Here is a 22,556-nt window from a genome sequence, read left to right on the forward strand (position 1 = left end):
CCCGGTCATTATCACATAATAAACCCCTTCGAAGTGACAGAAGAGGGTTTATTTTATTAGAATTATTTATATTATAAAGATAAGTGCTTAAATGCTGTTTTTTATTGCCTGAATGGACAAAGCATGTTGCAAGCAGGAAGGAATAAGAGGAAATTATTTATACCAAGGCTGACAAGGACCCTCTGGAGAGCCTGGTACGAGGAGGTCTGCAGGTCGAACAGGGAGAGCTTGTAGTCGGTGCTGTGCTGGGCTTCATGACGAATGGTCTCGAATAGAGCCGACGCACGGTACAGCTGTGAGGCAAGAAAACAAGAGTTTGTGCGTTACTCACACATGTGTTAATAATAAAGCACTGACCTGCCATGACACAGAACATGAAACACTGCCACGTGTGTTATCACGCTGCACAGAAACATGACGCCTGATGAGACCAGCACATTTATCTGCAGTGTTTGGCTTCGGACAGCGGAGGGCAGCAGACATCTACACCTAAAACGCTTAGAGATGTACAGTCAGAATTATTAGCCCTCCTGAATTGTTAGCCCCAACGTAAATGCCTTTCACCAATTTCTGTTTAAAAGAATGAAGATTTATTTTACAACACATTTCTAACAGAATAGTTTTAATAACTCATCTCTAATAACTGATTTCTTTTATCTTAGCCATGATGACAGTACATAATATTTGACTAGATATTTTTCAAGACACCAGTTTTCAGCTTAAAGTGACATTTAAAGGCTTAACTAGGTTATGGCTCGTTTCCACTGACTGGTACGGTGCGGTTCGGTTTGGTACGGGTCACCTTTATCAGGCTTGCGTTTCCACTAACAAGGGTACCCTTTTGGTGGGCGTGGTGTACGACAAAGTTTCAGTCGACGTCATTCTCGCTGGAGGAAATGTCTACAATAAAGCTGTACGGGTCGTTCACATATCATATGAGAAGCTCTTCTCACAACACAGATGCTTCATACACATAAATACTTGTGTAGAAATGTTTATTACTAACTTTTCAACGAACATGAGTTGATTATCAAGTCAAGTCAAGTCAAGTCAACTTTATTGTCAATCAAACCATGCAACAGTACATTACACAGCAGACTGAAATTGCGTTTCTCCCATACTCCAATGTGCAATTTAAAAACAAAAGTATAACACACACTAGACATAAACTAAACATTTAACTAATATAGTACAAGATAAATTGAATAAATAGACAATAATAAACTGTGAACAATTACCATATATCCTATTGTTCCAGAATATGACCAAGTTGAGGTATTTATTGTAGTGCAATTGGGTGCAGTATGGCAAAAGTGCAAAGTGCAATGTAGCAGCATAAAGGTACGTGAATTTTGTAAACATGTTACACGTGCAAGGGATATTAACATAAAAACATTGAGTTTGCCTTTCTCACAGTTCCACAGATTTGTGTGTGTGTGGGCTGCAGATCAATGACAGTGCGAAACAACCTACTGTAACGTCTGTAATTATATTAAATAACTAAATAAATGAACATATATAAACACATACAGCCCCTTACAGTCTCCGATATGTTATCAATTACAGAAGAACTACACACAGCAGACATTTCGTTGGTATTTAGGTTCAAAACAACACAATATATAGCCTACAGTCAGCGTAAACCTATCATCTGTGTCTGTAAGCTTCAGCAGCACATGTAGCCTCTGTTAGAGAACAATTACATCATTCTGAGTTCATATTAGTCCAAAAGGTGAAGATAATAAGTCAGTTATACATGGCATTTTGTTCATGTTTGCTGAAATAATGTGCTCTTTTTTCCGGCTTCTCCTTTGTTTTTTCGCGCTTCACTCTCGCGTTTGTCAGTGTCTGACAGGATCGGGTTTCAAAAGCACGTCAATAATTAAGCGCAGGTTATTATCATCAGCTCAAGAAGTTTGTTATTTCAGACATAATGTTAAACGCGCGCGAGCGCAAGGAAGAAAGCGAAACCGCTCTCACTTCAGACTGCCTCGTAAAAAAACTACGCAGCACAGGGTAAATCTGCTCTACTCCATGGCTTTGTGGCTGTTTATCAAGACGACGACAAGGTTTGTTTGAGCCCGGGTCGACCATGGCTCGTTATAATATGTATATATAATTCCGTTGTAATCTCTCGCTGTGTATTTCAAACATGGCGGTTTTTTGTTTTCATTCTGGCTTGTTGCGTAAGCGAATGACGCCTCTCTGTAAACCAATAGCGTTCAGCTGCGCGTGTGGCTCCGCCTTTTGGTACTCTTTCTCGTGTTTGGTACCCTTTCGAAAGGGTGCCGAAAAAGTGGTACGGTACGGTTCGGTTCGGTATGCTTTTTGACAGTGGAAACGGCTATAAAAGCGTACCAAACCAAACCGTACCTTACCACTCAGTGGAAACGGGCCTTTTCTCGTGTTTGGTACACTTTTGAAAGGGTGCCGAAAAAGTGGTACGGTACGGTTCGGTTCGGTAGGATTTTTGACAGTGGAAACGGCTATAAAAGCGTACCAAACCGAACCGAACCGTACCACTCAGTGGAAACGGGCCTTTAAAGAGGTTAAAGTTAGGGTAATTAGGCAAGTCATTGTATACAGATGGTTTGTTCAGTAGACAATCAAAAAATACATATATTGCTAATGGGGCTAATAATATTGACCTTAAAATGGTTTTAAAAAATTAAGAACTGCTTTTATTCTAGCCGAAATAAAACAAGTAAGACTTTCTCCAGAAGGAAAAAATATTATCGGAAAAACTGTGAAAAAAAATGATTGAACATAAAACAATTAAGTTGTCTCCCCAAAAAAGCTCAAGAATTATGACTATTCCGGTCATTTTAAATAAGTAGCACATTTTGTTGAGTGAATCGCAGAGTCTGAAAGTCCTTTAAATTGTCCTGTCCTGTTCTTGCTCGGCGGTCGAAAGTGTTTTGGGTGAGTTTGTGTGTGGGATGACTGACGTGGTATTTCTGGCTAACGATAACCTCTCGTTCACAGCGACGGAGGGAAAGACAGCGCCAGCGTGCGTCAGTCTGAGACTGTGCCAGCGCACGTCTGACAGACTTGCAGACGCTGTCAGCTCGTGTGCGTGAGGGAGAAAACCAGCGTGCAGCATTGACATCCACGTTGAGAAGAAAACAAAAGTAGCAGCACTACTAAAAGCAGACCCATTGTGCCTACAAGACACGTCTCAGGGGTCTCCAGAATATGTCGACACTGTAAAAAAATATCTGTTAATGGACAGTTTCAGTATTTTTGTGATTCACAAGAGTTTTCTGTTTATTTACAGTTGTGAATTGCGACAGGATAGCTTGATATCTGCTCTGTCCACTTTTGATGTCGAAAATTCAACTCTACAGTTTAGGAAAGTGACTTTTATTGCCATTTTAGTAGTTTGAAATAGTATAATTTATAAAGAACAATGTGTAGAGGAATATAAGTCTGTAAAATAATATGTGCTGGCAGTTTATTACTTTTATAAGTGCTTGTAGCGTAATATACAACACCAAACCAGAAAATCTATCACTTTAAATTATTAAAAATGTTCATAACTTTTGATAATGGGGAAAATGAAAGAGTAAAAATACAGAAAGTGCTAATTTACCGATGTTTTTTGTGTAATTTCAGTGTAATTCAGGTTAAATAAAAAATAAAAAGAAATAAAAAAAATGGATTAATTTTTCCAAAACTGTTCAAAAGGTCTTTACAACTTCATTGTTTTTAATCAAGATGTCTCATCCTCGTAAAGTTGAAACACACATCACCTTTTTATTTTGATAACCTTGCTTAAAAAAAGTGTGTTTGAATGTATTTAAAGGGACAGTTCACCCAAATTGAGCTGAGTTTCTTTGTTCTGTTAAACACACATACACACACACACACACACACAAACACACACATTGAAGTTTTTGTTAAAAGTGGGTACATTACATAGGTTTCCATTCATTTTATATGGTCCAAACCGTATATTGTATTGCCCTCACCCCACCCTACCCATAAACCCAACCGTCACAGGAGACTGTGTGCAGCTTTACTCTCTGATTAAACTCATCTTGTGGGATTTAGAAGCTTTTTGAGAAATGAGGACGTCACCAATGTCCTCATATTTCACCTCCTTTTTGTAATACCTGTGTCATACCTATGTCATTATACAGATTTGTGTCCTGATATGTCACAAAAACACACACACACACACACACACACACACACGCATGCACGCACGCACGCACGCACGCACGCACGCACACACACACACACACACACACACACACACACACACACACACACACACACACACACACAGATATAACACATAACACACACATAAGATATTTTTAAGAAAACTGGAAACCTGTAAGCATCGGAAAAACAAATACTATGGAAGTCAATGGTTACAGGTTTCCAGCTTTCTTCAAATGAACTCTCATTTTATTTTGTTGCCTTGAGTTCTGTTTTATTTTATTTATTTTTTTTTAATTAAATTAAATTAAATTAAATTAAATTAAATTAAATTAAATTAAATTAAATTAAATCAAATTAAATTAAATTAAATTAAATTAAATTAAATTAAATTAAATTTTTAGTTTTAGTTTTAATGCAACACGGTGGCTCAGTGATTAGCACTGTCACCTCACAGCAAGATGCCAACTGAATCCACCCTGGACTTGACCAGTGACCACTGGTTCAAGTCCAGGGTGGATTCAGTTGGCATTTCTGTGTGGAGTTTGCATGTTCTCCCCGTGTTGGCATGGGTTTCCTCTGGGAGCTCCAGTTTCCCCCACAGGCCAAACACATGCGCTAAACTGTAGGTGAATTGAATAAACTAAATTGGCCTTAGTGTTTGTGTGTGAATGAGTGTGTATGGATGTTTCCCAGTACTGGGTTGCACCAAGGAGGGCATCCACTGTGTAAAAATTTGCTAGATAAATTGGCGGTTCATTCCGCTGTGGCAACCCCTGATGAATAAAGGAGCTAACCCCCCCAAAAATAAATAACTAATTAATAAATTAATAAATTATTAAACAAATTAATTAATTAATAAATAAATAAATTAATTTATTTATTATTTATTATTATTAATTTATTATTTAATTAATTTATTATTTTATTTTATTTTGTTTTGTTTTTTTGTTTATTATTTTGTTTTGTTTTGTTTTATTTATAATTTTTTTGTTTTATTATTTTGTTTTTTTTTGTTTTGTTTTATTTATTATTTTGTTTTGTTTTATTTTATTTATTTATTATTTTGTTTTGTTTATTGTTTTGTTTTGTTTATTGTTTTGTTTTGTTTTGTTTATTGTTTTGTTTTGTTTTGTTTATTATTTTGTTTTGTTTTGTTTATTATTTTGTGTTGTTTATTGTTTTGTTTTGTTTATTATTTTGTTTTGTTTATTATTTTGTTTTGTTTTGTTTTGTTTTTTTTATTGTTTTGTTTTATTTAATTTTATTATTTTATTTTGTTTTATTTATTGTTTTGTTTTGTTTTGTTTTTATTTGTTTTATTTATTTATTGTTTTGTTTTGTTTTGTTTTATTTAATTTAATTTTATTATTTTATTTTGTTTTGTTTTATTTATTGTTTTGTTTTGTTTTGTTTTGTTTTATTTATTTATTATTTTGTTTTATTTTGTTTTGTTTATTATTTTGTTTTGTTTTGTTTTGTTTTGTTTTGTTTTGTTTTGTTTTGTTTTATTTTATTTATTGTTTTGTTTTATTTATTGTTTTGTTTTGTTTTAATTTAATTTTATTATTTTATTTTGTTTTGTTTTATTTATTGTGTTTTTTAATTTAATTTAATTTAATTTAATTTAATTTAATTATTTTATTTTATTTTATTTTATTTTATTTTATTTTATTTTATTTTATTTTATTTTATTTTATTTTATTTTATTTTATTTTATTTTATTTTATTTTATTTTATTTTATTTATGTTTTATTTTTATTTATTCTCCCCTATGAGATCTAAGAGTTTGCCAAGGGAGGGAATTGTTTATCGGGGAAGTGCTAGTAATAAAATAGAATGATAATTTGATTTGATGTCTAGAATATTTAACAAGGAAATTAGAAAAATACTTCCAAAAAATAATAATAAAGTAATTGTTTGAAACGTTTATTATTACATGTTGTAAATTGTAAAACTGATCACTAAACATCTTTATGGCTTTTAATATGGTGTTTATCTGATGCTGTTGTTCTTCATCATCATGAAAAACTATCATGCATTTTAAAGCTTTGTCACTCAAAACTCCTTTAACACTCAAAAATGACTTGCTTGGTCACAACTACTTATTTAAAATGAGTTAAAGAACACAATTATTTTGTGTTTTGTGTGACAACTTAATTCTTTTATGTTCAACCCACTTAAATTTGTAAAAACAATGCAGTTAATTTATGTTGGGACAACACAAAGTACTTGGGTGTAACCCAGCATTTACAGTGTACTATATTGTTTTGTATGCACAAAAAGTGTATGCACAGAATATATGTTTGCCCAGAAAGCCGGGTGTTAGGCATACATACAGTATATACACACACATACACATACACACACACATTATATATTTATAATTGTATTTATAGTTCAGATGCCAGTCTGGCCCATTTCAAAAAAACAAGCAGCCTGTAGTTTAACGCCCCTAGTGCTGGCTGATGTTGGACCTCTTAAGTATTTATGTGTTTTGAAGACGTGTGTATGTCCGAACACGTGTGTGTGTGTGCTTGTGTGTGTGTTTGGTGCATGGAATGCAGCGTTTCTCAGGGGTTCGGCTGCAGAGAACCTTTCATCAGCATACAGCACGGCCAGCCTGCAATCAATTAAGAATGGAATGCATCAGCACACACACACACACACACACACACACACACACACACACACACACACACACACACACACACACACACACACACACACTCTCTCTCTCTCTCTCTCTCTCTCTCTCTCTCTCTCTCTCTATCAGCAATCTGCAGCTCTCCCAAACCATCTATACATGACACACACACAATCACACACACACACCAAACTGAGTCACCGGGGAGGAAGGCCATGAAAAGCTACTATTACTACACTCACAGGCTGTACTATCAGCTGACTCAAGTTTCTTTGTATTTTCTCCACTCTTAACGCCTGCAGACGCAGACACAAACGCTTGGCCGACACACTCAGTGTGTGCCCGATCAACTGAAGTGTCATTTTTTGTAGGTTAAAACACGCAAAGACCTTGTGAATTCAAATTGTACAATGTTTAATTTGCTAGAGCACATTGTGTGTTTTTTTTACACTCACGGCCACTTTATTAGGTACACTTGTCCAACTCCTCGTTAATGCAAATTTCTAATCAGCCAATCACATGGCAGCAACCCAATGCATTTAGGCATGCAGACATGGTCAAGAGGATCTGCTGCAGGTCAAACATCAGAATGGGGAAGAAAGGTGATTTAAGTCACTTTGAACGTGTCATGGTTGTTGGTGCCAGGCGGGCTGGTCTGAGTATTTCAGAAACTGCTGATCTACTGGGATTTTCACGCACAACATCTCTAAGGTTTACAGAGAATGATCCGGAAAAGAGAAAATATCCAGTGAGTGGCAGTTCTGTGGGAGCAAATGCCTTGTTGATGCCAGAGGTCAGAGGAGAACAGCCAGACTGGTTCCAGCTGATAGAAAGAAACAGTAACTCAAATAAGCACTCGTTACAACCGCAGAATCTGCAGAAGAGCATCTCTGACTGCACAACATGTCCAACCTTGAGGCGGATGGCCTACAGCAGCAGAAGACCACATCGGGAAGAACAGGAAACTCAGGCTACAGTTTATGCAGGCACAGGCAATAGTGCACTCACTGCACTCTAACGAAATGGTAAGGTTTAATGGTAATCTAATTAATACATATTAAACCTTTTTAGCATTATTAAATGTACATGCTGAATCACTGATATGTGTTGGTTTGAGTCTCAGTTCTAAAGTTCTATTTCAGACGGTTTATTGTTTATTTTCAAGATCTGAGGTGAACTATCTGCTGCTCATTCAAACTCACATTATTAGCATTTAACATTAAATAACGTACTTGAGGTGATCATTGTCAGTTTATCCTGATGTTACGCTTATAGAAGCCGTTTCTAAAATATATCAAGATATAATTACCCCCCCCCCCTTTATTTTTTTTCCTGTTTTTTCCTGTTTAATTTCTCTTTGTCATGATGGCAGTAAATAATATTTGACTAGATATTCTTCAAGACACTTCTATACAGCTTAAAGTGACATTTAAAGGCTTAACTAGATTAATTAGGTTACCTAGGCAGGTGTTATGAAGCGGACAGGAGACAGAGGTAAGGAAACGTTAGGGTGTTTATTAAATGACAACAAGGAGCACATGAAGGATAGCCAGGAGGATCAGGAATGATGTTGGGGTCTTTTCCTCCGTGGCTGGGTAACAGGAATACACGAGGATGGACAGCACACACCAGATACAGCTGACAGAGGATGACACAGACTTGGAAGGACTGGAAGACAGGACGATTCGGGTGGACCAGGAAGACTAGGAGGAATACAAAGAGAACAGGTAAGTAAAGCGTTTGTTTTAGCTGAGGATGACTACGCTGAGTGGGTCGCTCAGTTGTCCGCTTTCGTCGAGACGAGCCCGGACAATGAGCGACTGGAGTGCTGTGCTTTTATCTGGTGCTCGTGAATGTGATGCAGCTGTGTGCTCATTAGAAGTCAGGTGATGGTGATCTTCGTGAGTGGGGATCGTGAGAGCCTGACCAATCCGTGACAGTACCCCCCCTCCCCAGGGCCCGCTCCTGAGGGCCGACACCTCCGACGCCGTGGTGGTCTCCCTCTGCCTCTAGGCGCTGGGAACTCAGGGTGGCTCTCATGAAACTCCACCATGAGACTAGGATCGAGAATATCAGCTCTGGGAACCCATGTCCTTTCTTCGGGGCCGTACCCTTCCCAGTCCACCAGGTACTCCAACTGGCCACCACGACGTCGGGAACGCAAGATCTCCTTCACTGCGTAGACGGCTCCTTCTTCTAGGAGCAGTGGAGGAGGGGGTTCCTCTTCGTGGTCAGGCTCTGTGGAGGGAAGAACAGGATCGTGATAGGGTTTCAGGAGTGATACGTGGAATGTAGGGTGAATACGGTAGTGAGAGGGTAATTGTAGTTTGTAGGTGACGGGGTTAACCTGTTCCACGATGGTGAAGGGACCAACAAATCGGGGACTTAACTTGCGAGAGGGCAGTCGCATGCGTATGTCCCGGGTGGATAGCCACACCTTTTGTCCGGGTGTGTATCTGGGTTCTTCAGACCTTCTTCTATCGGCGGTTACCTTGCTTCGACGGACTGCCCTCTGCAGATGTTGATGAGCCTCGTCCCAGACTCTCTCGCTCTCCCGGAACCAGTGATCCACTGCGGGGACATCAGATGGTTCGCCATCCCAGGGAAAGAGCGGTGGTTGGAAGCCCAGGACGCACTGGAATGGCGGTGAGTCCGGTGGAGGGTTGCCGCAGTGAATTTTGGGCATATTCTGCCCAGCCCAAATACTGGCTCCAGGAGCTCTGGTGACCACTGCAGAAGGTCCTCAGGAACCGTCCCACCTCCTGAATCTTCCTCTCTGTCTGCCCGTTGGTTTGGGGATGATATCCAGAAGAGAGGCTGACGGCCACACCTAGGAGCTTGAAGAAGGCTTTCCATAGACGTGAGATGAACTGTGGACCTCTGTCCGACACAATATCTTCTGGAATACCAAATGACCTGAAGACTTGATTAAAGATATTGTCGGCTGTTTCAAAGGCTGTGGGAAGACCTTTCAGAGGGATTAGTTTGACAAACTTTGAGAATCTATCTACGATGACTAGAATACAGGTATTACCTTCTGACGAGGGGAGGTCAGTGATAAAGTCCACTCCTAGGTGTGACCAGGGACGGTTCGGAATCGGCAAGGGATGGAGCTTTCCAGCGGGTAGATGACGTGGGCTCTTGGATTGGGCACAGTCCTTACAGCCCTGAACATATTGCCTCACATCCCTTGCCATGTTTGGCCACCAGAATCGTTGGGATACTAGCGAGAGAGTATTGTTGATCCCTGGATGTCCAGTGCCTAGCGAGGTATGTAAGGAGTGGATCAGATCTACCCGGTGTTCAGGTGGTATGAACTGCCGATGAGGAGGGCATCCCGGCGGAGCAGGGGCTTCCGGAGTGGCAACGACTGGAGGAGCGTTCCAGGTGATCGGACAAATGGAGATGTGTTCGGGAAGAATCTTCGTTGGGAGTTCTTCATGATCGTGATGCTCGTGTAAACGAGAGAGAGCGTCTGCTCTTAGATTCTTGGGTCCTGGACGATAGGAAATGGAGAAATCAAAACGTGAGAAGAAAAGTGACCATCTGGCTTGACGTGGACATAGTCTCTTGGCCTCTTTGATATATTGGAGGTTTTTGTGATCTGTGATCACCTGGAACGGATGTTTGGCTCCCTCCAACCAGTGACGCCACTCCTCCAAGGCTAGCTTGATTGCTAGAAGCTCCCTGTCTCCTATGCTGTAATTCTGCTCCGCCGGGCTCAACTTCCGAGAGAAATAGGCACAGGGATGCAGTCGGGGCGGTGTATCATGATGTTGGGATAATACTGCCCCGACGCCGGTGGTGGATGCGTCCACTTCCACCACGAAAGGAAGATTTGGGTCAGGATGAGTCAGGAGTGGGGCCCTTGTGAACTCCTTCTTAAGAAGGCGGAAGGCTGCGGCTGCTTCTTTGGTCCACTCCAGTCCTTTGGGTTTACCCTTGAGGAGATTAGTGAGAGGTGATGTAATCCTGCTGTAGTCCTTGATAAACCGTCTATAAAAGTTAGCAAACCCAAGAAACCTCTGGAGCTCCTTAATGGAAGTGGGTTCTGACCAGGATAGAACAGCCTCAATTTTCTTCCCATCCATACGTATACCGGTTTGGTCAATGATGTATCCCAAGAAATGAATCGACTTCTGGTGGAATGAGCATTTCTCCGCTTTGAGGTAGAGGTGATGTTCTCTCAATGTGTGTAGGACCTCCGCAACGTGTTGGCGATGTTCGGCCTCACTCCGGGAGTAAATGAGGATGTCATCTATGTACACTATTACAAAGTGGTGAAGAAACTCCCGGAGGACTTCATGAATGAAGTTTTGGAATACGGAGGGGGGCGTTGACCAGACCGTAAGGCATGACCTCATATTCATAGTGGCCAGTAGGGGTCACGAATGCTGTCTTCCATTGGTCCCCCTCACGTATTCTTATCAGATTATACGCGCTGCGGAGGTCCAATTTAGTGAAGACTTTAGCTTCTCGGAGCTGTTCCAAAGCGGCTGGTACCAGAGGAAGGGGATATCGGTATTTTACTGTACCGTTATTTAGGACCCTGTAGTCGATGCATGGACGCAGCCCTCCGTCCTTCTTGGCCACAAAGAAGAAGCTTGAGGCGGCTGGTGATTTTGAGTGACGTATGTACCCCTGACTCAGAGCCTCCCTTATGTAATCTTCCATTGCCTGATTCTCTGGAAGCGAGAGCGGGTAGATCCTACCTCTTGGCAACTGGGCATCTGGAACTAGGTCGATCTTTGACTTATCTGTGGGATATAGAGAAGGTTGCATTTCGAATATGAGGGAACATTGTAACAGAAAACCATTGCACTCCCCCGCTCCGCCTGAGTAGGGCGCTGGTCGGGCCATGGGACTGGAAGGAAGGGCCGAAGAAGAAACTGTGGAGGCGGAAGTGCTCGGTGCTGGTGGTGCGTTGGAAAGTGGAGCTGGTGGCTGTAGAATCCGCTTCAACTGGTCCACCAGCTCTTGAAAGTGATCGGGGGTGCTCATGTTGTCGTCGTTATTGGTCCGGGCTTCTCTTATGAAGCGGACAGGAGACAGAGGTAAGGAAACGTTAGGGTGTTTATTAAATGACAACAAGGAGCACATGAAGGATAGCCAGGAGGATCAGGAATGATGTTGGGGTCTTTTCCTCCGTGGCTGGGTAACAGGAATACACGAGGATGGACAGCACACACCAGATACAGCTGACAGAGGATGACACAGACTTGGAAGGACTGGAAGACAGGACGATTCGGGTGGACCAGGAAGACTAGGAGGAATACAAAGAGAACAGGTAAGTAAAGCGTTTGTTTTAGCTGAGGATGACTACGCTGAGTGGTCGCTCAGTTGTCCGCTTTCGTCGAGACGAGCCCGGACAATGAGCGACTGGAGTGCTGTGCTTTTATCTGGTGCTCGTGAATGTGATGCAGCTGTGTGCTCATTAGAAGTCAGGTGATGGTGATCTTCGTGAGTGGGGATCGTGAGAGCCTGACCAATCCGTGACAGCAGGTTAGGGTAATTACGCAAGTTATTGTATAATGATGGTTTGTTCTGTAGACTACCGAAAAACAAATATAGCTTAAAGGGGCTAATAATTTTGACCTTTAAATGGTTCTTAAAAAATTAAAAACTGCATTTATTGTAGCCGAAATAAAACAAATAAGACTTTCTCCTGGAGGAAAAAATATTATCAGACATACTGTGAAAATTTCCTTGCTCTGTTAAACATCATTTTGGAAATATTTAAAAAAGAAAGAAAATATAAAGGGGGGCTAATAATTACTGTATATTTCTGGTGTTGGTTAGGACAAAAACTCCTTTTAGTATGGAAAATATTCCTTTGTGCCATTCCTTTTATTTAGAACACGACTTAAATCAGCCCTAAATCAGCTTTAGGCTTGACAGTCATGCGCACTCCTGTTGATGTTGTTAATCTGGCAACCTGCGATTGCATGTGTTTTGAACCAAGAGTGCAATACCTAGTTCAACCACTGGGTGTTAAACTTGCATACCGCACCATTAATTCTAGCACTTTCAAGGACCTATGTTTGTTTGTAAGTACTTTCTAGGTCTTGAATCCATATGTCTGACACTTGAAGAAGTGTATAAACCATGTGCAGTTAAGCTACATTTTAACTAGAGTAACTAATAGCTTAGCTCACTACATTTTTCAAGCAGCTTCCCCAACAATTCATATTTTTCTAAAGAAAACAGAAAACAACAACAACATTTTGGTGGTGCCCAGAAACAAAACTGTTCAAGTAATGTTTCCTTGTGAGACCATGTAGTGCACTCGAATGAATATTTTAAAGTGGCATCATCAGAACACAGCTGAGCGATATGCTTGGCAGTTTGATTGACAGCTGCTGCCGGAGGCGGGTGAGATTTGAGACTGACTTGTTTCTCAGTCTTTCAGACTGTACTGAGGACGACCCCTCCCCCGACAGCACAGCTGCCTAATTGACAAGACTGGCTGTATGATGATATAAACACATTATCCTCTAATCTTCCGTCTCCCTGTAGACGTTCGGCACATATGCGATCAGCATCCAAAAAACCAGACGCGAGAATCGCTCTGTAATTTACAGAGGGAGAAGAACAATCTAGAGCCTTCCTCCCCAGACGGCCATGATGAAATGTGATCCGAGCAGACGATTACAGAGACCACTGGAATCACTTTCACCGTCTGAGAGGATGACCTGAAGAAATCATAACAAAAATCAAATAAAATCTGTCACGTTGAGCCGCGGGTGTAATCTCAGAGGTTCAGAACACCTCAGGCTTTCTCTTTATTGACTGAAAAGTTCAGTCCATAGAGTAATCCTAAAACGCTTCACAAGAAAACAAACATCAATGTCTAATTCATTTCAGAGGTAAACCTTTTATTAAATGATCAACATTCACTCAAAGAAATTCATTTTTTATGATTTTGTTTTACATTTATGACAGGATTTTGTTATTGTTTATTTATTTTACCAACATGTTTTTCATGTTATAAAGTTTTACATGGATAAACTATCTATTATATTCCATACAAAAGTATGCATAGACCTTTAAAGTGTCCATCTTTACAACTATCTACCATTTTTATTTACTTTAGTGCCAAAATATCTACTGTACTGTACTTTAATGTAAAGTTTATTGTCCCCTTTTGGGGCAATTTGTTCTGCGGCAGCGTTCTTACACCTTTACCAAAGTTTTCCCCAGCATTGCAAATTACGTACAGTGGAAGTCAGAATTATTAGCCCCCATTTGAATTTTTTTTTCTTTTCTAAATATTTCCCAAATGATGTTTAACAGAGCAAGGAAATTTTCACAGTATGTCTGATAATATTTTTTCCTCCAGGAGAAAGTCTTATTTGTTTTATTTCGGCTAGAATAAAAGCAGTTTTTATTTTTTTATGAACCATTTTAAGGTCAATATTATTAGCCCCTTTAAGTTAGATTTTATTTCTATAGTCTACAGAACAAACCATCTTTATATGCCTAATTATAGCCTAATTACCATAACCTGCCTGGGTAACCTAATTAACCTAGGTAAGCCTTTAAATGTCACATTAAGCTGTATAGAAGTGTCTTGAAAAATATCTAGTCAAATATTATTTACTGTCATCATGACAAAGATAAAATAAATCAACTATTAGAAATGAGTTATTAAAGCTATTATGTTTAGAAATGTGTTGAAAAAATCGTCTCTCCATTAAACAGAAATTGGAGAGAAAAATAAACGGGGGCTAATAATTCAGGGGGGCTGATAATTCTCACTTCAACTGTATGTCTCAGCAGGGTGTTTTCACACCTCTAGTTTGAAAAAAGTCAGGAAAGTGGGTGTGTCCAGCTCTGTTTAGGTGGGAGTGTCGGGGGAGGGAAAGAGGGAAGGTTTTGCATGACAATGGGAATTTCCGTTTGGGCACGCGCTGATTTTCACAGAGGCAAAACAACACAGAGACGCAGGGGAGAAAGACAGTGACTGTGTTACATGGACGTCAGTAATCGAATTATTAGCCAAATACTTAATTTGTCGACTTTAACTGCAGTTTGGCACTTTCACTTTCATTCAGTTACAATTCATGCATGACCCCACATGACGAAGGAGATATCTGATGTGAGGAACTGCTGGAAGAGTGTAGTTTTAATGGAATGTTTGATACATTCGCGTATGGGAGAAAAAAAACCCCTCCGCATTTATCGGTAACTTAGATGCACTCGGTAGGTGACGTCAGAGAGCTGTGTGTGTATAGATTATCCTGTCAAAAAATGCGGCGAAAGTCCAACACGATGGTAATAGTTTGATTAAGTTGTTTACATGTTTACAATCGGAGAGCAGCATTTACAGCGGATCTTTCAGTCTATAATATTGCAGTGATATTAACGCACTGTAAACTCAGTAACTTAGAAATCATTTTGACTAGGGTCTGTCTTTAAACACTGAAAGAGTACTGCTGACGATACGAACTAACTTTACCTCTGAATAAACAAACAAACACCCCTGATCTCTTACCAAATCTGCAGAGACAGGACAATCAGCACCAACTGGAGCCGCGTCTTTTTAAAAGGAGACGAGCAGCAAATTGGGATTTCACCATTTCCAGATGCGAAAAGTACTTGGGTGAAAAAGTTCCTTACAAATGTATTTCTGTCATGTACACTGTAATCCACATGTCCAGCTGCGCTCTCATAGCGGGGAATCGAAAACAAAACCTTAGTTGTAGCACATTTATAAACGCAACACTGACGACCCATGTCTCCAAACAATTCTTCTTCTTCCACTTGTTTTAATTACAGTTGGCACCACAACGTAGTGGCTCTGCCGTCTGAACACTGTAACAGGTCTTCGACGCTCTCATGCATATTAATGAAGTTGCACATCATACACAATAGAGCGCGCTGATTGGCGGACTGGAAAAACAACCACTTTTCAATTTTTGGTGAAATATTTGTGTCCTAATAGTGTTTTTAGCAGTGTGGGACACATATATGACTGTCAACATCTCAAACTATGTGTTTTGGTGTTTCGTGACCCTTTTTTTCATACACAGTTGAAGTCAACAATATTAGCCCTTCTGTGAAATGTGTATTCTTTTTTCAATATTTCACAGGTGCTGTTTAACAGAGCTATGAGATTTCCACATTAACTGTCGCCTCGCAGCAAGAAGGTTGCTGGTTCGAGTCCCAGCTGTGTCAGTTGACATTTCTGTGTGGAGTTTGCATGTTCTCCCCGTATTCAAGTGGGTTTTCTCCGGGTGCTCCGTTTTCCCCCTTAATCCAAAAACATACACTATCGGTGAATTGAATAAACTAAATTAGGAGTAGTATAAGAGTGTGTGTGTGTGTGAATGAGTGTGTATGGGTGTTTTCCAGTATTGAGTTGCAGCTGAAAGGGAACCTGCTGCGTAAAACATATGCTGGAATAGTTGGTGGTTCATTCTGCTGTGGGGATGCCTGAAATAGAGACTAAAGGGGGTCGCACACCGGATGCTCCACTCAACGCACATGACAGTTGAAAGTCTCGCACACCAGATGCGCAGATTCGCTTGTTATTTAAAATGAAACTACTCAGATGTCACTCTGTGACATGCCAGAAATATGAACGGTGTCCTGAGTCTGGGCGCTGCAGACAGCCGCCGACTTGTGGCATGAATGCGGCATTATAGTTGGTGCCAGACGGGCTGGTCTGAGTATTTCAGAAACTGCTGATCTACTAGGATTTTCACACACAACCATCTCTAGGGTTTACAGAGAATGGTCTGAAAAAGAGAAAATATCCAGTGAACGGTAGTTCTGTGGGCGCAAATGCCTTGTTGATGCCAGAGGTCAGAGGAGAATGACCAGACTGGTTCCAGCTAATAGAAAGGCAACAGTAACAGTAACAAATAACCACTCGTTACAACCGAGGTCTGCAGGAGAGTATCTCTGAACAGACAACACGTCCAACCCTGAAGCAGATGGGCTACAGCAGCAGAAGACCACACCGGGTGCCACTCCTGTCAGCTAAAAACAGGAAACTGAGGCTACAATTCACACAGGCTCATTAAAGCTGGACAATAGAAGATTGGAGAAACATTGCCTGGTCTGATGAGTCTCCATTTCTGCTCCAACATTTGGATGGTAGGGTCAGAATTTGGCGTCAACAGCATGAAAGCATGGATCCATTCTGCCTTGTATCAACGGTTCAGGCTTGTGGTGGTGGTGTAATGGTGTGGGGGATATTTTCTTAGCACACTTTGGGTCCATTAGTAGCAATTGAGCATCATGTCAATGCCACAGCCTACCTGAGTATTGTTGCAGACCATCTCCATCCCTTTATGATCTTCTGATGGCTACTTTCAGCAGGATAACGCACCGTATCATAAAGCAGAAATCATCTCAGACTGGTTTTTTGAACTTGACAATGAGTTCACTGTACTCAAATGGCCTCCACAGTCACCAGATCATAATCCAATAGAGCACCATTGGGATGTGGTGGAATGGGAGATTCGCATCATGGATGTGCAGCCGACAAATCTGCAGCAACTGCGTGATGCTATCATGTCAATATGGATTAAAATCTCTAATGAATATTTCCAGTACCTTGTTGAATCTATGCCACGAAGGATTAAGGCAGTTCTGGAGGCAAAAGGGGGTTCAACCCGGTACTAGTAAGGTGTATCTAATAAAGTGGCCGGTTAGTGTGTAGCAAACTAACGGTCAGAGGGCTGTGGTTAAAAATATTGCTATGGAAGCCATCAAGTTGATATCAACATAGAAGGATCGTCACTCCAAATGCGAAAGCAAATGATCAGATCAACTTGAACAGATTCATTGTTCACATTAAGAATACTCTATATGAGCTAGCAAAACAAATATTGTCAATTTTTGATTTCACAGAGACTTTATTGAATCATAATGAATCAGTTTAAGCATTGATTCATCAACAATTCCACTGTAAAAACACATGAAAGTGAAGCGTAACCAGTGGTGTTTTTTATTAACTGATAGCATGCATTTACGGGACTATTTAGGAACCAATTACCATATACGTGATTCATTTGGGTGCTACTCATGGCTCAGTGCAGCTTTGAGTGACTCAAATGAATCAATGAATCAATTTGCTGAAGCGAACCAATATAATTAGCTAATATGATTCAATTCTACATCAAAATCCTCAGTGACTCCAAGCCTAGCGCAAATTCTTCAAACAAACCATGAGCTGCAGTGTTTGCTGATGACGGGGGTCTCATTTGAGCTGACAGAACTGAATCAATTAGGGCCTAAACGTAGAGAGTGTGTGTTTGTGCAGACTCTCTGAACATCAAATTCGGCCTCTTTGTTTGTCTCACACAATGATGAAGTCACAAGCAAAGAGTCCGTTGGAGATGACAAGTCCACAAACATCCAACACACACACACACATGCGCGTATCCGCCTGCAGGCACATCATTAGAAGAAGCAGAGACAGTGGAGCTCTGTCAAGAGGAGCATTCATGAGGGTCCTGTGCATCTGTGCGAAGACTGCGGTAAATTGGCTGTGTTTGTGTGTGTGTCTGTTGTACCTGGTGCTGGGATTCCTCCAGATTGCCACTGGCCCACAGCGAGAGACCCAGACGGTGTCGGATTTTGGCCTCGTCCTCCCGACGGCCCAGCTGCTCGGCGAGACGCAGACCTGAAAGACACACACATTCATTTACAGACAAATATTTATGAGCAATTCCAGCGTTATGTAGGTGATATTTAAAAATAAAAGTATGAACATGAAACATAAATTGACAGGGACTGTATTTCAACAGCAGTGGTGGAAAGAGTACTGAAAATCATACTTAAGTAAAAGTACCATTACTTGCTTAAAAATGTAGTGCGACTACAGTAAAAGTATCTGTTGTAAATGTTACTCAAAGTAGGAGTAAAAAGTAGACCTTTTAGAAGCACTGATGAACAGTGAATAGTGAGTATTACACTGTAAAAAGCTGATGCATTTACATGTAATTTTGTGAATGTGTGTAAACGTAACATTCTGTAGTGCATTTAGTTATAACTAGGGCCAGACGGAATCTGCGGACGTTTTTTGCTATTTCTGCTGAGAATTTCGGTAAAAATCGGTGGATTTCTACGGAATTATTTTGGGAGTCTCACAACTAAGTGTGGTTTATTTATAAACTAATTTCGAGAGGATCACGTGCTTATGGTCAACACGGCTGGCTCCTCATTAGCTCCGTAATCTGACCCATTAGATGATTACGGAAGCATTATAAATAACTAGAGTTTTTCACTCCAGTTATCTTCGTCTTAAAGCTTCCCCCTCCTTCCACCCCTACTTCCTCCCCCTTTTTTCCGATAGGGCGACACGGTGGCCCAGTGGCTAGCACTGTTGCCTCACAGCAAGAAAACCGCTGGTCCAACCTCCTATCGGGCTGGTTGGTGTTTCTGTGCGGAGTTTACATGTTCTTCCCGTGTTCACGTGGATTTCCCCCGGGTCCCCCGGTTTCCTACCACCGTCCAAAAACATATACCATAGCAATAGATTAAACCAAATTATCACCGAAAACAACCCTAGTTTACACTTCTCATGCGGTGACAAGCAGGGGAGTTCTTGAGACCAACCTGAGCTCGAACTCCCCTCTCGCCCTTCTAACGGGAGGGAGCCCCGGGCTCGAGGATATTACGAGCTCAGGGCTCTCTCCCGGGACAGCATGCCAAATACGCTTTATTGATTATCAGCTAAGTGTGAACTCTTGAAAACCTTAATATGTGAAATAAAAAAGTTATATATTTTAAACTTTTATTTAATGTTTAAAATGCAAATCCAATTGGATTCCATTTATTTGGTAAACAAAGCAAGTCTCTCATATAAAACGTCTACTAAATGACGGAAAATATTACTTTTCACACTGCATCGCATATAAATCAGATGAACATTTTTATATTAGTCAGTAATATCACTGTAATTAATTTGAAAACTGAATCAATATAGATTTACACACATTTACTCAAGTAAATAAACAGAATTAATGATGGGCTAAAAATCTGCGGAATTCTGCGCGCGCAGATTCCGTGTGGGCCTAGTTATTGCACAAGACGTCATAAGACGATAATATTAGGTTAGGTCATGACGTCAGGTGACCAAAATATAATGTCTAGCCAGCATCTAAGGACAACATTATTTTGACATCCAATAGCGACGTCAAATGGCGTTAATATTTGGTTACTTTTAGGTTGTGTTGAAAAGTGACCAAAATCCTACGTGGAGCCAACATCTTAAACCAACGTCATATTAGTGTCAAACACTGACATTTATTCGTCAGGTATGGCAACCAAAATCCAACGTCTGATAAACGTCATATTAGTAACGTCCACACAACGTCAAGCTGTAAGATCATTAGACATTGACATTTGGTTGATTTTAGGCTGGACATTGACGTCGCCCTGATATTGAGTTCTGATGTCAACCTGATTTTTATTTCCAAACAAATTGCAACGTCTCTATGACGTTGGGATGCAACGTCAATTTGACGTCATATTGACATCTTGTGCCTGCTGGGTGTTTAAGGTAATTTTGGTCATCATACAGTAAACATCTGTCATCTTCTCATCAGTGACATCCATCTAAGCAGTCTCTGAGTTAATTTCATTGACGAAAAATTTTCGTCATTCTTTACTAAGACGCAGTGGTAGGGCTGTAGCCTCACAGTAAGAAGGTCGCTGGTTCGAGCCTCAGCTGGGTTAGTTGGCGTTTCTGGGTGGAGTTTGCATGTTCTCCCTGCATTTGCATGGGTTTCCTACGGGTGCTTCAGTTGCCCCCACAGTCCAAAGACATGCAGTACAGGTGAATTGGGTAGGCTAAATTGTCTGTAGTGTATGAATGTGAGTGAGTGTGTATGGATGTTTCCCAGAGATAGGTTGCAGCTGGAAGGGCATCCGCTGTGTAAAACATATGCTGGATAAGTTGGTGGTTCATTCCTCTGTGGAGACCCCGGATAATTAAAGAGACTAAGCCGAAAAAAAAATCAATGAATGAATGATTTTACTTGACGCACAAGTTTCTACTGATGAAAACTAGACGAAAACTAAATAAAAATTAAGTGACGATGACAAAAACTATAATAAAAATACACTGACATTTTCGTAGACTAATAAAAATGAGACGAGAATGTAATTGAGGGATGTTTTTTGGAAAATATCCAATCAGAATTAATCTAGGTGTGTGATGCACGAGTCACACACACATTTGAAAAGTAACTGATCCACAGTAAACGCAGGATGTGATTACATCATCATAAGAGTAGAGTAGATTCAGTCGACTAAAACTACTGAAGGTGACGCAGTGGCGCATAGGTAGTGCGGTTGCCTCACAGCAAGAAGGTCGCTGGTTCGAGCCTCGGCTTGGTCAGTTGGCGTTTATGAGTGGAGTTTGCATGTTCTCACTGCGTTCGCGTGGGTGTGCTCCGGTTTCCCCCACAGTCCAAAAACATGTGGTACAGGTGAATTGGGTAGGCTAAATTGTCCGTAGTGTATGAGTGTGTATGGATGTTTCCCAGAGATGGGTTGCAGCTGGAATGGCATCCGCTGCGTAAAACATATGCTGTATAAGTTGTCGGTTCATTCCGCTGTGGCGACCCCAGATTAATAAAGGGACTACGGCAAACAGAAAATGAATGAATGAAAACTACTGAAACTAAAATGATTCAGACGACTAAAATATGACTAAAACTAAAACGGAATTTTTGTCAAAAGACTAAAACTAAATCTAAACTTGTTGTCAAAATTAACACTGCTGGGTCAAAGCATGTAAAGATTTTTGACATCTTCTTGAACACTTTGAATGCTTCCAAACAGTTTGCTGCCATTATAAATCGCCATGTCTTGAGGCAGTTCACTAATATGCGATTTACCTTGCGATTTACCTATGCGATACCGCAAGATGTATCCAACACAAATGGCCTACTGATGTTTTGCTTATATACTTTACATAAACTAGTATATAAACATATCAAGATACAGTAATAAACATACCGTTTGTTTAAAAACAACCCTTTTTTTTGGTCATACCTATTGCAAACTTATATGAGCGATAATATCATTTCAAGAGTTCACACTTAGCTGATGATTGATAATAAAGCTTGTTTGGCGTGCTGTCCCAGGAGAGAGCCCAGAGCTTATAAGATCCTCAAGCCCTGGGCTCCCTCCCGTTGCAGGGCGAGAGGGGAGTTTGAGCTCAGGTAGATCTCGATGACTCCCCCTTGCTTATTGTAGCTAAGCTGAGGAGAGGTGTACTCAGAGCTTTGCTAAAAATATTTTGGATAAATTGTTTAGGGTGCTTGTTTTTGAACTGTGGGAGGAAACCGGAGGACCCGGGGAGCACGGGGAGAACGAGCAAAACTCTGCACAGAAATGTCGCCTGGTTTGGAAGGGAATTTAAACCAGGGGCATTCTTGCTGTGAGGCAACAGTGCTAATCACTTGCCACCGTGTCGCCCGTTTAAAAGGAGGGAAAGTGGGGTTGGGCGGGTTCGAGACAAAGATATTGAGATGAGAAAACTCTGGTGAGTTTATAGTGAGTTAAGAATCGTCTGATAGGATAAGTAGTCATGAGCTAATGCTGAAACAGCTGTGAACAATCATAAGCACATGATCCTCTCGAAATTTGTTTATAAATAAACTTCACTAAATGTGGAGGGGGGCCTTACAATATTTCCTGCGGGAAAAGGGGGTCTCAGGCAAAAAAAAAGGTTGGTAACCACTGTTCTAAACGAATAGGGTATGGGGGGATATTAATA

The 22,556-nt window shown here is 40.6% G+C and overlaps 1 protein-coding gene across 3 annotated transcripts in view; it reads right to left on the minus strand.

Moving 5' to 3' along the window:
* The window catches only part of ttc28 (tetratricopeptide repeat domain 28), a 584,574-nt gene that overhangs the window by 60,759 nt on the left and 501,259 nt on the right, over positions 1-22,556 (minus strand). For all 3 annotated transcript variants that reach the window (XM_056466243.1, XM_056466242.1, XM_056466244.1), the window contains 2 exons: positions 18,340-18,449; positions 164-293 (listed from right to left, as the gene is read on the minus strand). In XM_056466243.1, the coding sequence (XP_056322218.1) occupies positions 164-293; positions 18,340-18,449 (240 nt within the window). The remainder of the gene's footprint in view (positions 1-163; positions 294-18,339; positions 18,450-22,556) is intronic.

The sequence above is a fragment of the Danio aesculapii genome, chromosome 10 (genome assembly GCF_903798145.1).
Source record: "Danio aesculapii chromosome 10, fDanAes4.1, whole genome shotgun sequence".
Classification (NCBI taxonomy): domain Eukaryota; kingdom Metazoa; phylum Chordata; class Actinopteri; order Cypriniformes; family Danionidae; genus Danio; species Danio aesculapii.